At 28.6% G+C, this 15,134-nt stretch overlaps 2 protein-coding genes across 4 annotated transcripts in view; one reads left to right on the top strand and one right to left on the bottom strand.

Moving 5' to 3' along the window:
- Window positions 1-4,410, top strand: part of LOC107450102 (thymosin beta) — a 33,603-nt gene extending 29,193 nt beyond the window's left edge. Inside the window, exon 6 of the mRNA XM_043042135.2 lies at window positions 3,825-4,410. Coding sequence (XP_042898069.1) covers window positions 3,825-3,853 — 29 coding nt within the window. The 3' untranslated portion in view covers window positions 3,854-4,410. The remainder of the gene's footprint in view (window positions 1-3,824) is intronic.
- Window positions 4,411-12,264: 7,854 nt separating this feature from the next.
- Window positions 12,265-15,134, bottom strand: part of LOC107450098 (tyrosine-protein kinase HTK16) — a 33,216-nt gene continuing 30,346 nt past the window's right edge. For all 3 annotated transcript variants that reach the window (XM_043042133.2, XM_016065823.4, XM_043042134.2), the window contains exon 18: window positions 12,265-13,822. In XM_043042133.2, coding sequence (XP_042898067.1) covers window positions 13,640-13,822 — 183 coding nt within the window. In that variant the 3' untranslated portion in view covers window positions 12,265-13,639. The remainder of the gene's footprint in view (window positions 13,823-15,134) is intronic.

The raw sequence follows: 15,134 nt of genomic DNA, 5'->3' as shown, positions 1-15,134 counted from the left end.
GAGAACTACGAACAAAGAAATAAAATTTAAAAAAAAAATTTCCTTTTTTTTTTTTTTTTTGGTAGACGATATGCACTATAAGTTTAGGATTGAGTTGAACCTATGGTTTGAGGACATAAAGCTTAGATTTAGAGAGATTTTGCAAAGCGTTACGGTTCCCTCTAACGCTGATTGAGCTTCACAGCGCATGCGCAAAAAGTTCTCCGCAAATCACAGTGTCATTAAAAGGGAGAAAATGAGGTTAGTACTACAGTTAACGCAAGACAAACCCTATGCAAAATCTCTCTATTGGCTATTTTGCGACGACGCAAACGACATTATGTAGCTGTCAACTCCAGGTTAAATGATATACCAGTGCTATAAACTAGGTTAAGAGCGGAAAAGAGCATTGGTGCACCTGAGGGTCGTGTTCACTTAAAGAAGGTAAACAATTTAAAGGTGTATTAAATTCTTTATTAAAAAAAAAAGATACACAGTAAAAAGTTTTCACTTATCTGAACACCAAAAATGGTGCCAACTACTTTACCCCAAAGTGATGTTCCCCTGCACCAAAACTCAAGAATAGTTCCTGGTGCTGTGAAACACCTAAAATGATCTTTTACACCTCTTGGTGTAAAGTAGCCGCCACCAACCACCATATTTGTTATTAAGTAACACTAAAATTCATAATTACAATAAGATATGATACACATAAGAATTAGTAAAGTTATTTTTACGAGACAACATAAAGTAAGAACCAATAATTGAGGTTGTATACACATATCCTTATTCTTAAAATAAAATGAGTTTTTAAATCAAACATACGAGAAGCAGAAAGAATATTAAGACGAATTTGATCTAGGCTAAACAGAGCAGGAGAGGATAGAAATTATACATTATAAAATTATTTAATGAAGTTTATACAAAATTGAAATTAAAATATAAATATCTTTATTACACAATTAAAAACATACATACATATTTCTGACGGCGAACTTTAGTTTCTGCAGTTAAAAAGCAACATTGAAAACAGCCGTAATCACTGACCATCAACTCGTTATCTATTGTAAGTGACGCAATCAAAAACCTCCAATATTGGTGTTTTCAGATGCGAAAATGTTTAACGTATGGTATCAAATTTGTAGAAATATTACACTACAGTTTTTACAGTTTACCTTGCGATTCTGCTATGACACTTTACTTTACCCAAGAAAATTTAGCTTTAAAATATGTATTGATCAGAAAATAAAAATACCGATAGCAAAAATAATAGAAGATCCCATTAATGAAAAAATAATTATACCAATTTGAACTACAAATGTAGTTTCTTCCCTATTAATAGCAGTCTCTTTTGAAATTCACTTTTTTGTTCTATATTTGAACTCATAAAAATAGATTTCATTAATTCAGTTTCACATTTGATTCATGTGATATTTGATTAACTGTTGCATATCTTTCGAAAAAAATTTACTGTTTAACTTAGTATATAATATCATATCAGGAATTATGAGAGTAATTTAAAATGTCTGTCAAAAATGAAGTAAAAAACTCTATGCTCATTAGAAGCCTTGAACTTTTTAAAGCGAGGAAAAAATACAAGCATTGTCAAAATCCAACAGATCAATTTTTGAGGAAGACGGAATAAAAAACACCATAATCAGTTTGATTGCGCTCTCCTCCCAATCAAGTGACCGAAGTTCGAATCCCAATAATGGCTGGTCGATTCGAATTTCTGGCTCGCACCGACCACAGTGCTGATATAAAATATCTTCAGTAGTTAGATTCCCCTCGCTGCCTTGCTTTCCGTGGGAGGTTTTCGTGGTTTCCTTTTCATGCAACACAAGTGCGGATTAGTTCTACCAAAAAGTCAGTCAAAGGTCTTATGTCACTGCTTGATTCTGTAATTCCCTTGTCTTCTGGGTTGAGTTCAACAGAGTTGAACATTGATAGACGTTAACCCAAACTCGGCTGTTCAACACCAGTTATAAAATAAAATATAATCAGTTTGATTTATTAATTGGAACTCGAAGGTGTTTATAAAAATTTCTTTCAGCTCCTTTTTCTTTCCAGTGGCAAACAGACAGGTTTTGATGTTTTTAATATCTCCTTCCTAGTTAATGATGCTAGTTTTAATAGCAGTTTTTCTTTTTCTTACTTAATATATGACTCTTAATGTGCACAATTTTATATTTCACTCTAAATGTAACCTTTCATTTGAAAGAGAAAACTTTATGCTCTCACTTTTCGTCTTAGTGTACAGACTAGTGCTAAGTCTGATGGCATCACGTTCATATGCTCGTATGGTGCCAAAGAAGGAAATCAGGACAACATTTTCGGAAAAATCAGGATTTAGGAAAAATTATTTAAAAAAAAATCAGGACAATTTTTAGATCAGTAGACATATACCAGACTACTTTTAAATAAGACAAGAAAAATAATAATTTGCTCTACTTAAGTATAATATAGGCAAATTTTATCCCAAAAGAATTATAAAATATTCTGTACACCAAAAATTTTCTTCATTTGTTCTTGAGTTCAAGACTTCCTTAATCAAATAAATTTAAACTGGGGGGTTTTAATAATCTCGTAACAGAAACACAGTAAATATAACTAACACTTTTTTTTGTTGCAAATAAAGTAATTCAGTGAATTATCCTTAAACTCATCATTTAAAAATTCTATATGATTGCTGTATTGTTGATTGGATTCAAAATCAGATGAAACAGATGAATCAATAATTGTGAAACTCCAGATCTCTTTTCCACAATATTTGCATTTGCTAAAAATAATAAATAAGCGTATGACCCCTGAATTCCTCACCATAAAAATTTTATAATGCAAATTAGTTAAGTTTCCTACTTCATAAAATGACTGATTTTCCAAAAATTTTGAAACAATGAATCGTGTTGGTGAGGCTATTTGTCTAAAACATGTATATAACCATCTCCAGGTTTGAACTGCAAAATTTTGCGGTTTTTATAAATTATTAATTAAAGCAACATAATATTAATTAAATCAAAAATCAAAATCTTTCGATTTTCAAGTTAAGAATTTTAAAATCAGCATTTTTATTTGTAGAAAGTCGGATGTTCTGTAGACACCGAAAAAATCAGGAATATCAGGACAAAAAGCTAAAAATAAGGATATATTAGGACAAAGTATTTTTCAGCAGGAATATAAGGACAACTTCGAACCTTGTGTACAAAATTTATCACTAAGTTGGCCAGAAATTATTGATCTGGCAAAAACAAAATAAAATTTAAAAAACAATTTAGTGAATATTTATGAAACCAGGACCAAACGTACAAAAAAAATAAATAATTATATTTGCTCGTTAAAAAAAGTATAGTTGAAAAACACATTAAAATACTTTTCTTTTGAATAATTCAACAATGCGAATGGTTTAGTACATTTCGATTAATTAACGACTGATTTATTCAAATTTTCGAAAACTTTAGAACTCTTAATATTTTTTATAAAAACTTTCGTTCATCAAGAGTTTTTCATATTCAAATTTCCTACTAAAACTGATGATAATTTATAAATTATTACCCATTGAAACTCATTAATTTAAATTTTTGTTATCAAAAATAATACCCCAAATTACTTTTCAATTTTTATTACAGAAATTCAATTTATTGACATTGTTGTACCTAAATAATACATTTATAAGCAATTGATATTTTGAAATAACTTCTAGTCATCGATTTATTTACATCGTTGTACCTGAATAATACATTTATAAGAAAGTGATATTTTGAAATTTCTTCTAGTCTTGATTTATTCACGTTGCTGTTACTAAATTATACATTTATAAATAATTGATACTTTTAAATTTCTTCTAGTCATCGCTCAAGAAAAAGGTGCTGCTTAAGTGATGGATGTTTTTCAATTGTGATTGTCTTCAATGGACTCTCTCTGTTTGCTGTCAAACCATCTTATTCTAGTTAGACTCGCAATGTGGCCGTCTTTGAAAAAACGTGGCAATATTGCTTTAATTTTCTCAATGTGTCATGACAATAATGGCTAAAGCTAATAACAATTCTCATGTTTTTCAATAAGCTATCATATCATATATTCCTATAGTCAGTCCTTTTTATAGACAAATTTTTATAATATATTTATGATTAGCTTTTGTATCTCTTTCTTAGTCACTGGAATTTTTAAAGTTACATATTCAGTGAATTATTCATAAGTATGTTTGATAAGAATTTTTAATACTATACTTAAAATCGGTGATAATTTTGTTATACTTCAACTACAACTTGTTCTTAAATGGAAAGTTTGTATTTGTTATAAAACGTGCATATCATGCATATTATTTGTACTTAAATGAACAATGCATAATTTACATTTCATCAAAGTGTTTCGAATTCTATAATTGCAAATAATTAAAAATGCTCATTTTTAAATAAATACTTTTATTTATAATGTAATATTTTCTTTGTTTACAACATAATGTTCATTTCAAAAAGTAGTACAAGTTATATTTTCATTACCATTTGTTACAAAAAATTAGAAAATTATTGCATCTAGTTCTTTAAAAACATTGCGTTGCAAAAACTCATACCCAGACAGCATTTCTGCTGAGTCTTACGTAAAATGATAACCTGTGTCCGCATATTGCCCTTTTAACACACACCATCTTTTGGAAACGCCCCTTTCCACCATTCATAACTTTTAGATAATTTTAGGACCATCAATTAAATTTTCAGTTAAGAAAAAGGCTAATTATAATCATTAAATTTCTTCGGAGAAGCTAGAAAAGTAAAAGTTCTAAAACATGAACAGTTAAACTGTATAAGATTTTCCCTCTTAAATCATAAAAAAATTAAATTAAAAATAATCGTTTTAATTTTTCTGATTTTATTACAAGTATTTTCCTCAAATTTCAGCTTCCTTTACCTTTTTCAAATATTAAAAATATATATACGCAATTCGGGAAAAAAGCAGATGAGGGGTCCTGAAGCTCATGCGACATAGCTCAAGAGATTCACTCCACGAGGTCCTGGCCTCTCACCCACTTTAGCCAATGTAGTAAAACAACTGTTCACTTGGGAAGATGGTAAAAAAAGTCTCAGTGAAAAGGATCCATTTAAAAAAAAGGGTTGGGTAAAATACGTCCCTGAAAGAAAAAAAAGGTACCTTAACAGGAAAAATTCTGTAGAATGATCTGCGGATGTGATAAGAAAAATTTCATGTTGAGCCGAACTTACTTCTTTTCGTTCTTTTTTTATAATAGAGGAGAATTATTTTAATTCCTTTAAAAAAAATTGCAAAAAAATTATTTTTGATTTTAAATAATTTTTTTATTGTTTTTTTTAAAAGCATGAACTCTTTTTAATTTTTTTTAAATGGAAGATGTTATTTTTTTCAATAACTTTTTGCTTAGATGTTATTGATGAGATATGTTATTATTTTTATAAAATTAAATTTTTTAATTTATTAATTTAAAAATAGATTTTCAAATATTTTTTCATATTAATGAAACGGCGAAAAGGCGCTCCAATCTCATTTAAAATATTTTCCCCCATACTAGTACTTTTTTTCCTACATTCACTCACGTGCACCTTGTTGTTAGAATGTTAGGAAGAAATCTCTGTGAAAGGACATCCTACCTCTCTCAATCAAACACTTAATACAGATTTTAGATTTTTTTTCGCCTCTTGCGCTCCTTATAAGAATTTTAAAAGTAAAAATTATCCTTTTATCTCAAGGATGGCCAAATACATTCTCACTTGATATGAGTTTGTGGTGTAACTACCACTACAAATATTAAATACCAAATCACTAGTATATAAGACATGTTAACTTGATTCTATCTTAAAGTACTTTTTGATAGATGAAGGTTGACACAGTCAAAAATTAAATCCTCACAATGGTGATCTGCGGATGTGATAAGAACAGGGTGCGTAGCCAAATTATTCAACAAAAAATAAGCACCTTTTAAGCGCTTTTCAAGCACTCAAAAAATATTTTTAAACACTTTAAAAAAAATATCATGATTAGGCAGGGTTGGAAAGTTTTTGACAATTGACTGTTTTACCTTGTTTTAACCGTCATGTCAAAACAAAAACCTTTTGGCATTGTTTTTGACAATTGTCAAAAATCATGAAATTTTGAATCGTGTAAAACGAATGGCGTTTTCATACGCCACGGACTGACAGTACGCCGAAATAGATTGTGGTTGAATTAATTGTGAAAACGTTGAGTAGAACAATGCGAACATAATTCGTAGCGAAAATCAACATAGTAAAGGAAAAATCTCATTTTGAAAAAGGAAAAATTAAGCACTTTTTAGAAACACCCAATGAAAAAAGCACCTTCAAGGGCTTTTAAAAACGAAAATAAGCACCCTTAAGCAATTTTTTTAAAAACGCTACTGCATCCTGAAGAACTGGCGAATATTGATGGATGATCCACATTAAACAGTTGATTTGCTTAAAAAAAATAAACAGCTTAAAAAAAAAAAATCCGGTGAAGTAAATAAAGTCTCATGATCATTAAACAAAAATTAAGAATAATAACAACAACAAAAAATCGCTAGTATATAAGACACGTTAACTTGATTCTAGTATGATGTACCATTTGATAGATGAAGGTTGACATAGTCTAAGATTAAACTTCCCCACAAGTTCATACTTACATTTTGTCTTGATTTTAGACTGCACGATTTTAAATCTCAAAATAAAGGTGCATTTTCTAAGATATTTTGACATGCAGTGGTGTGGAAAAATTACTTTAAAAAAATAAATAAGAATAATTTACATTTTGTGACCACTTAAAAACATTTCTTTTTAAACGTTGATTGACCTAAATGGAAAGTAAAAAAACTACTAAATATTGTGCCTTTTATCTAGTTGGACAGGACGCGATATTCAACGTTACTGATAAATATAACTTTCATGCCTGTCTACTCCATCTGCAAGCTAATATTATGGTAGTTAGCTGATTTCTGCTTAGCTGTATTTCAACTCTATTACTAATTTTTTATCTGGTTAAAAGTGGTAGAAACAATGCAAGAAAATTTAAATACTTTTGATTTAGTTCTTTTTTAAAAGCAACTTATTTAACGGAGGCGGAACTAAAATTTTAATTTGAAACGATTAACTATGAGTGGAATTATTTTTTATTAGAAATTAGCTTTAAAAACGCCTCTAATTAATCTCCCTTTTACCTAAGATTAAGTATAGAGGGGATTTTAAGTGGTTATAACCATGGTTTGAATAAATATCGGCTACAACATGAACAAAACATTCGTCTCAAATATTCGTCATTTCACGAATTTTTCTGTTTCACTTTTCTCGACTTTATCCGTGTTCACAGTACCGTACCTTTCGGTTTCAAAAATGCGACAAATCAACAATAACCTCTGGGGTAGTCAAGATTTACCTCAATCAACAGTTTGCTGTTGATCAGCAGCAAAATTCGAATTTGATCTCGTCAGTGTATGTCCAATCGATGGCTCTGCAATCTTTCGCCATATAACCTGGAATGACAATGCAGGTAAAATCGACACAGTAGGGAAGTAACCCTTTCTTCAAATTGATCATTTTGACAATTGAAAATCAGTAATCAGGTACTCTAAAAGCTATTTCTATAATATCCGGATAATTTAATGCTAGTTACTATTCAATTAACGCTTAAAATTTGGATTCGCCTAAAAAAAGGGCGTGGCTGCGAGTGACGTCAATTCTGTATAAACATCTACGTGAAAAGTCTCGGCGTATTGAAAGTGAGCAAGAAATCACTAATTCCAATCACTTTTCTGATTTTTTTAAACCTTTAAAATTGAATGACGGATTTGCCAAAAAACAATCAGTCACTTTTCCATCTGTTTCTGTTAGTGTCAAATTTTATAAAATATACAAAAATTACACAGTTTCTAAAAGCAGAGAAATAATGATATGGCTTGTTGTTACCTTTTGCGCCTTCATTAGTTGAACTACTGGTTTTATTTAAATGTAATTTTCTTTAATGTGATTTGAATTTCCGGTATCTTCCACATGGATTCCGTACTTCTGCAAATGATACGCTGAAAATGATTTGGAAATTATAAGCAATATAAAAACTTCACACCATCATTTCCTCATAGTAACAAAATTATTGACAAGTGATAAATGTAAGGGGGAAGTGGGGTCCCCATTTCAGGAGGTCATTTTTAAAGAATCAGCTAGAATGAGGTAACCGCTCCTAATATCCGTAAGAATGAGGTAATTCGCTATATATCAGTAAGATTTTTGTTAAATACCAAGACATTATGACTTATGCTGTTAATGGCCATAATGATTGCTACTGAGTAAACCGTGAACAAAGTAAGAAAAAGGAAAAACCATACAAAATTTGATTAATCATTGTCCTCTAGAAATACAATAAAAATCACTTATAATTCTTTATTATATGAACTAAGTAAATCAAGTTATTATATTTTAAAAATGCTATTTTCATATGTACGAGTATATATCTGCAATTCTTAGTGCATTAGAAATTTTAACATTGCACAAATCAATGAAAGAATTTATTATTTCAAAATTATCCTTATCTCTTTAAGGGGTTACAAGAGAGGATTAGTTTTAAGCAAAATTTCCTTTTCACTAAATTTACACCCTTTATTTCTTTACAAGAATTGCACAATTTAGCATAGTTAGATAAAAACTCTTTCCCAGCTTTGTCTTTAACTTTTTGCTTACGGCTGTTACAATATGTGGACCACATGTGATGGTAAAACATGAAACACCGTAAGAAAAGGGTTAACTGTAAAATAAAACTGTTCTCGAGTATTTCGATCTCATGAGAGCAAACTCATTGAAATTTGTAAGCTTTTAATAAACTGGAACTGTTTCAGAAGGTTGTAGATGCATTCTAGCCATTTCTGAATACATTAATAATAAACAAAATTGGAAAAGTGGCTAACTAGTTTATTTTTTTTTGGCGAGTTTTAAAGTTCAATTCTTTTTTTAATTAAAAATCAGAGCAATTCTAATTTGGGCACAAACTCTAAGCATGCTGTAATGCTTTACACCACATACCCCATTTATTCTGAGGAACTATAATGAGATTTTCTAATATATTATCACTTGCCTTTTTATTGCCCAATACTATTTTCCACTCTTTTTTTTTTGTAGTCTAATTGTAAAGGGGTATTATTAAGTAAAAAATTACCAGACTTTGAAGCTGTTTATCCAATAAGTCTGGAGTTAATGTTGATAAATTGGGTGTTGGTGAAATTAGCATTAGTATTTGTAGTATATGCATTTGCACCAGTATAAGAATGTTTTGCACTAGTTGAAGAAGGGCTTACATTCGTATCAGAAGAACCTGTACTAGCATTTACCCTTAACAGTTCAGATGTATTTCAAGTTTACTTCCTACCTGGAATGTTTTTGATTGATTATAATTATATAAGAACAATTATAAAATAAAAATTAATTGCAAATATAACTACAATAAGTGTGATTAAAATGTTAGTCGTCACATGCACCTTAGCTTGGTGCGCTAATTTTTTTTGTCCATGAGTGTATATTAGTCGATTGTTAATCTAAAATTCAGAAAAATTATTTTTATGAACATAACATACAATAAATATATTTTGAAAATAGATGAATGGAAAAAAGCACTTGAATTTTTGTATTGAGTTTAATAAAATAATTTCGGCTGCTCTGGGAGGCTTTAAGATAATGATTTGACTGTCCAGTTGTAATCATGCCCTGGTCTTTAAAGTAGAAAAAAAGTTTAATTCGTAATTAAACGTTATCTTTTGTAATGTTTGACAAAAAAAAATTTAAGACAAAAAAATATAATGTAATTTTATATAAATCTATTTCAACATCAAAGGTATGATTGTTCATAATTTTAAAAAGAGAGTCGATTTTGAGTATTTTAGAAGTTGAATCTTAAAACAAATTATTTCATTGCATATGATGGCACTAAGGGACAGAGGATGATAAAACAAAATTTTAAAGGGTGCATTGAAATTAATAAACAGTAGTAGTTTAATAATTATTTATGGATGCTAAATGTTAAGAGTTGCTTCAATCTGATCCAATCTAAATTTTCAAAACAAAATTTATATGGTAACAAAACAAGTTGAATGGTTACACTCTTAAAACAAATTGCGATAAAAAAAATAATAGTACAATATATTAACTGACTGAAAAAAGAACTTATTATGTATGTGTTTAAAGCATGGAATCATGCTTTTAAATTCAAATTTTGAAAAGGAAAAATTATTTTAAATTTTAGTAGGATAAAAATATGCTTAATTGAAGTTATTCAAGTAATATCTAAACTGTTCTAAAAGTTCTGATTATAAGTTTTAATGAGATTCAAATGTTTATTTTTTATTTTAAATGCATTTTAATTGAATTTGTATAAGTGAGAAAGTTATCCGCAAATTCAGAAGGAAGCTCTGCAGTGTACTAGGAAAAAAAACTTATCAAAACCAATACTTCAAAATTTTTTGTCAAAGCTGATAACTTAAAACAATTTCAGTAAATCTTATAAAACCTAAACTAATTCAAATAAAAAAAATACAAGCAATTAGGTAAACAACACCTTTTATATTAAACAACAATGTATATACACAAATTCCAGACTATATATTTTCACAAATTATGTACATAAAAATCAATCATAAAGAATGCATCAATTCTTTAATATAAATAATCCATTCCAAACATAAAACCCCAGTTTCTAACAATATNCTGAATATATATATATCAAATAAACATTGATTTATTTACCTAAAAACATATAAAAATGACTAAATATTTTTTTAGTAATAAAAGTTTCCAATAATTAAACAGCCTCTACATAAACTCTGTTTAAACAACAAGTAAAAACAAGAGAACATTTGACACATTTTAAAAAAACTACAAAAATATGACATCATTATTGTAAATGAAATTCACATGGCAAGAATAAAATTACACAAATATAGTTCTTAAAAGCATGCTTAGTTTTATGCATATTTATTACTGGAAAAAATATACATTTCTACACTAATAATTGAAGGGGTGAGCAGACAGAATTTCTCATTAATAAAAATATTGAGCAAGCTTAGTTTTAAAACAAAGCGATACTTGCTTATTACTAGCTAAATGAAGTACACATTTTAAATTGTTTAATCCTTTCCCCTCTTATACAACTACTTTTTCGTGTTTCCCTTTACATTATGAATTTTTATAAGTATTAGAAGAAGGATATCAAGTTCATCAAATATTATATAGTTGAACTGCTTATCATTTTTAAGCAAAAATATTTTATAATTTTCAAATTTATTAACTTCAAAAAAAAATTTTTTTTTCCATTAAACTTTCACATTTAATAACAAATAATTAAAATGTAGCAAAATTTTGCTTAACAATAAGTTATAAAATAAAAAGATACAACTAAATATTCTCTACTTTAGTTAATTTTTTAATTATTTGCATTATTACAAAAAAAAGACCAAGTAAATCTAACAAAAGCTGTTGTTTTTGTAGAGTAAGCTATAAAAGATGATTCAAGGATTCCCCATACACTAAACAAACAATTCATATTAGACAATAAATGTTAGAGTAGAGATCACTAGATTAGTCTCAAAACACTCTTTTACACTATTTCTACACAAATTTCCATTTCAACACAAATAAGTATAGTTTCACTAAATTTCAAAAACAGAGATAAGCAAAAACATCAATTAGGAAAACTTTAAGGTTAGAACAATACATACCTATTTTATCTACTAAGCCCTTCAATTATAATTGCGTTTTGCTTTTTTAAAAAATTATCTTAACTTTCATTTTTTAAATACAAAATTTTAACATTGCGCAGAAAAGCCATTTTTAGGCTAACATATTAAAAACATTTACTAACTAATGTGATCCTTTAGATTTGATCGGTAAACAGCACATTTAACAAACAAAACACACATGAAAGCTTGTAAGTACTCAATAAAAAGTTAAAGTTCTTTAATTAAAAATTTATGTAGGTCTTCTACCACCAAGTATAGTGTAAGTATTATCTTATAAAATTACCCTACTATTACAAACAACAAATAAAGAAACAACATTAAAGAAATTTAATTTGTCACTCAGTATAAAAACTGCTTAGTCACAAGATAAAAGCTTATAAGATGAATTCACTGAACTATTCTGACACAATGTAATATTAACAAAACAACTAATTCTCAATAATAAAAACTCAAGAAGAAACTGTTTTTATGATGAAAGTACAAAGATAGATAGAAATTCGTACAAAGATATTATTTTTATATAGTGAGTAGATTATTTAATTGACTTTTCATTTTGATTATTTTCTCTAAAACATTGAGCTTTAATACTCATAATATTTAAACATAATGAGGATATATAAAATGAATGCTGTAAAACCGCATTCTATTTAACAGACTTCTAAAGGGAGTATGCATTTACTAGTAAAATTTACACTCATTTCTTTGAATTGAGATAATAATTTGAGTATCACAGTTGTTTTCTACTTTATTGATATAAACAACACACTTTTATTAGTGTTTCTTGTATACAAAAATTTTGCACGAGTGAGTGTTTGCTTAAGGACAAAATTAGGAAAGGAAACTTATGATTCTATACGGCATTAAAGCTGTTCAAAGGACAACATCAGTTTTTTAAATGCCTCAGTGCTGCATTATTTTTTAGAAAATTAACTAAAAGTGTTTCCTCTTCCAAAGAAGTGCTTTTGGTCGAATAAGAGGGTAGAGAGATCTCTTGTAATGGCACTTTCGTACTAAATTGTGTGACCAGCATACTCCATCGCTTCTTTCACTGATTGATAAATAATTTTAAATGGACGTAGTAACAACTTATTCATTATATTAGATCATAGTAGCCATTTATCTGACACATAAGTATTGCAACTGCTTCTACTATACTTTGGAGTAAAGCCTAAAAAAATTAATTTTCAAGTCACATTCTTAGAATATTACAAGACCAAAAAATGTCACAATAAAAATTTATTTAAAAATAGCATAAATATAGAGGTTTTACACGTGAATTTTAATGCTTATGTGCTTTCAGAATGTGACCTAATTTAATTAAAATATAACAAATCAGCATTGCCAAGAAAATTATTATGCAAAGCAAGCATATATTAGGATCTTGATGAGTTCGCAATTAGGTTTCTAACCATATATTGACTGCACAAAATTGATAACAAATGTAACACACTAATTCTTTAGATTTCTCATTAAACATTACAAAAATGTGACAATTAATTCGTTACAGAAAATAAAATTGCTCCCTCTTAAAAATTTATAAAAATATTAAGTCTTCTTTTTCTTTTCAAGTAAATAAAAAAAAACTTCTAATGTTTCTTGCACATTAAATGTTACTAAGGAAACACTCCTCATCAATGGGCAAATTTTTATGTCCTGAAAATATTTATTTTAAAGTGATTTTATAGTAAGTATGGAGAGTTAACAACACCAATTATCAATAAAAAGGCCATTTAAGTTAATAGCATTAGTTACATTAACAGAGTTACAATTTAATAAATTACCCTTTAAAGAAGCTTAAGTAAGCACAAAATAAATTTCATTACATGCGATGATGCAAGAAAATGGTAATGCAGTAAATTACAACCAATGTTAAAAGTAATCACAATTATTGCAATAATAATAATAATACAATTTTAAATTTATCACTCATTTAATAAACTCCCATATACAGCAATATTCAGGCTCTGAACAAAATTTTTTGTAGAGCATTTTAAAAGTAGGCCTCCTCTCTGGCATATATAACCAACACTGTTGTATTATACTTTTAATGCTGACTGGACAACTTTCAGGAATTTCAAGTCTATTATTAGCTTCTATTAGTTGAATAACCTAAAATATGACAGCATAAATTTAAATAAATATGCACTTCAAATACAACTTTCAATAAAATGTCATAAGAAATAAGCAGAGAATCAAAACAATCAACCAATAAGTATTTAGACACTTGTGATAGGAAAAAATATTATTCACATTGCTTAATTGGTAGAGCCTATTCAAAAAGCGGTTACACCTACATTAAGTTCTTGTATGACAGCTAGCTTTTTTCTTTCTCTGCTAAAAGAAAACTTCTAAGTTCCTTCAATGATATTAGATTTCTATTTAACTTCTTAATTACATGATCTAACTCATATCAGAAGATCTCCAGAGGGTTCAAGTCTGGGATCTGGACAGGCTGGTCCAATTGAGTAGCATAGGTGCAATCTGTAAAACTGCACCAAAGTAGCAAATGCAGTGTTGTTCAAAATAGTGCCCAAGGAATTGCCATTCAGTTTATCATGAATTTGAACTAAGAGAACAAAGATCAAACCAGAAAGAACAGATCATAATTCTATCTCCCTTAAACTTTATAATAAAACAATTCATTGTGACAGACTTTCTCCAAACAGAAGCCAGGCCATGTCATCTCAATGGTAAAAGATCCATTTCCACTGATCTACAATTCACTATTAGCTTGCTTTGTATAAAATTAATCTGCCAATGTGCTTGGACTTTGTGATCAAAGGCTTATGAGTGGTAACATGACCATGAAAACCAAATAGATAAGCATTTTTACAGATGACGATTATGGTTGAAACTCTTAGAGAGTAATAAGTATGGTGTGATTTTTCAGAACTTTTCTCAGTTTATGCTGACTTGGAGCACATATCAACAATCACCTTCCGCTTTTGAATTATTTAGGCCACTGTCAATTTTTTTTCTCATAATTTTGTTTCCTAGATATGCATTTTAAGGTTCAGGATGTCTGTTATAACCATTGAATAAACTTTTCCAGAAATCAGATAACTCTGCCTCTAGCATGCAATTAATACCAATGGTGTTTCCTACATAAAATTTAATGGAGCATGTGATATATATAAAGATATATTATACACTTGATTAAACATAAATGTTTCCAGACATCAGATAGCTCTGCATATTACATGCAATTAATACCAATGGTGTTTCTCCACTAATTATTTAACGGAGGGTGTGACATATATGAGAACTGCAGACATCAACATTTGTATGTGTGTTCAAAGACTTAAGGGTGGATAAAATGTTTCACTCCAAAAACACAGTTTTTCCCTGACACCATGTTGCAACAGAAATATAGAAACTATATATAACTTATTAGTTTAAATTTTTAATTTATGCTGAACTA

Source organism: Parasteatoda tepidariorum, chromosome X1 (assembly GCF_043381705.1).
Source record: "Parasteatoda tepidariorum isolate YZ-2023 chromosome X1, CAS_Ptep_4.0, whole genome shotgun sequence".
NCBI lineage: Eukaryota > Metazoa > Arthropoda > Arachnida > Araneae > Theridiidae > Parasteatoda > Parasteatoda tepidariorum.
The sequence above is the reverse complement of the archived record's forward strand: the minus strand, read 5'-3'. Positions and strand labels throughout refer to the sequence as shown.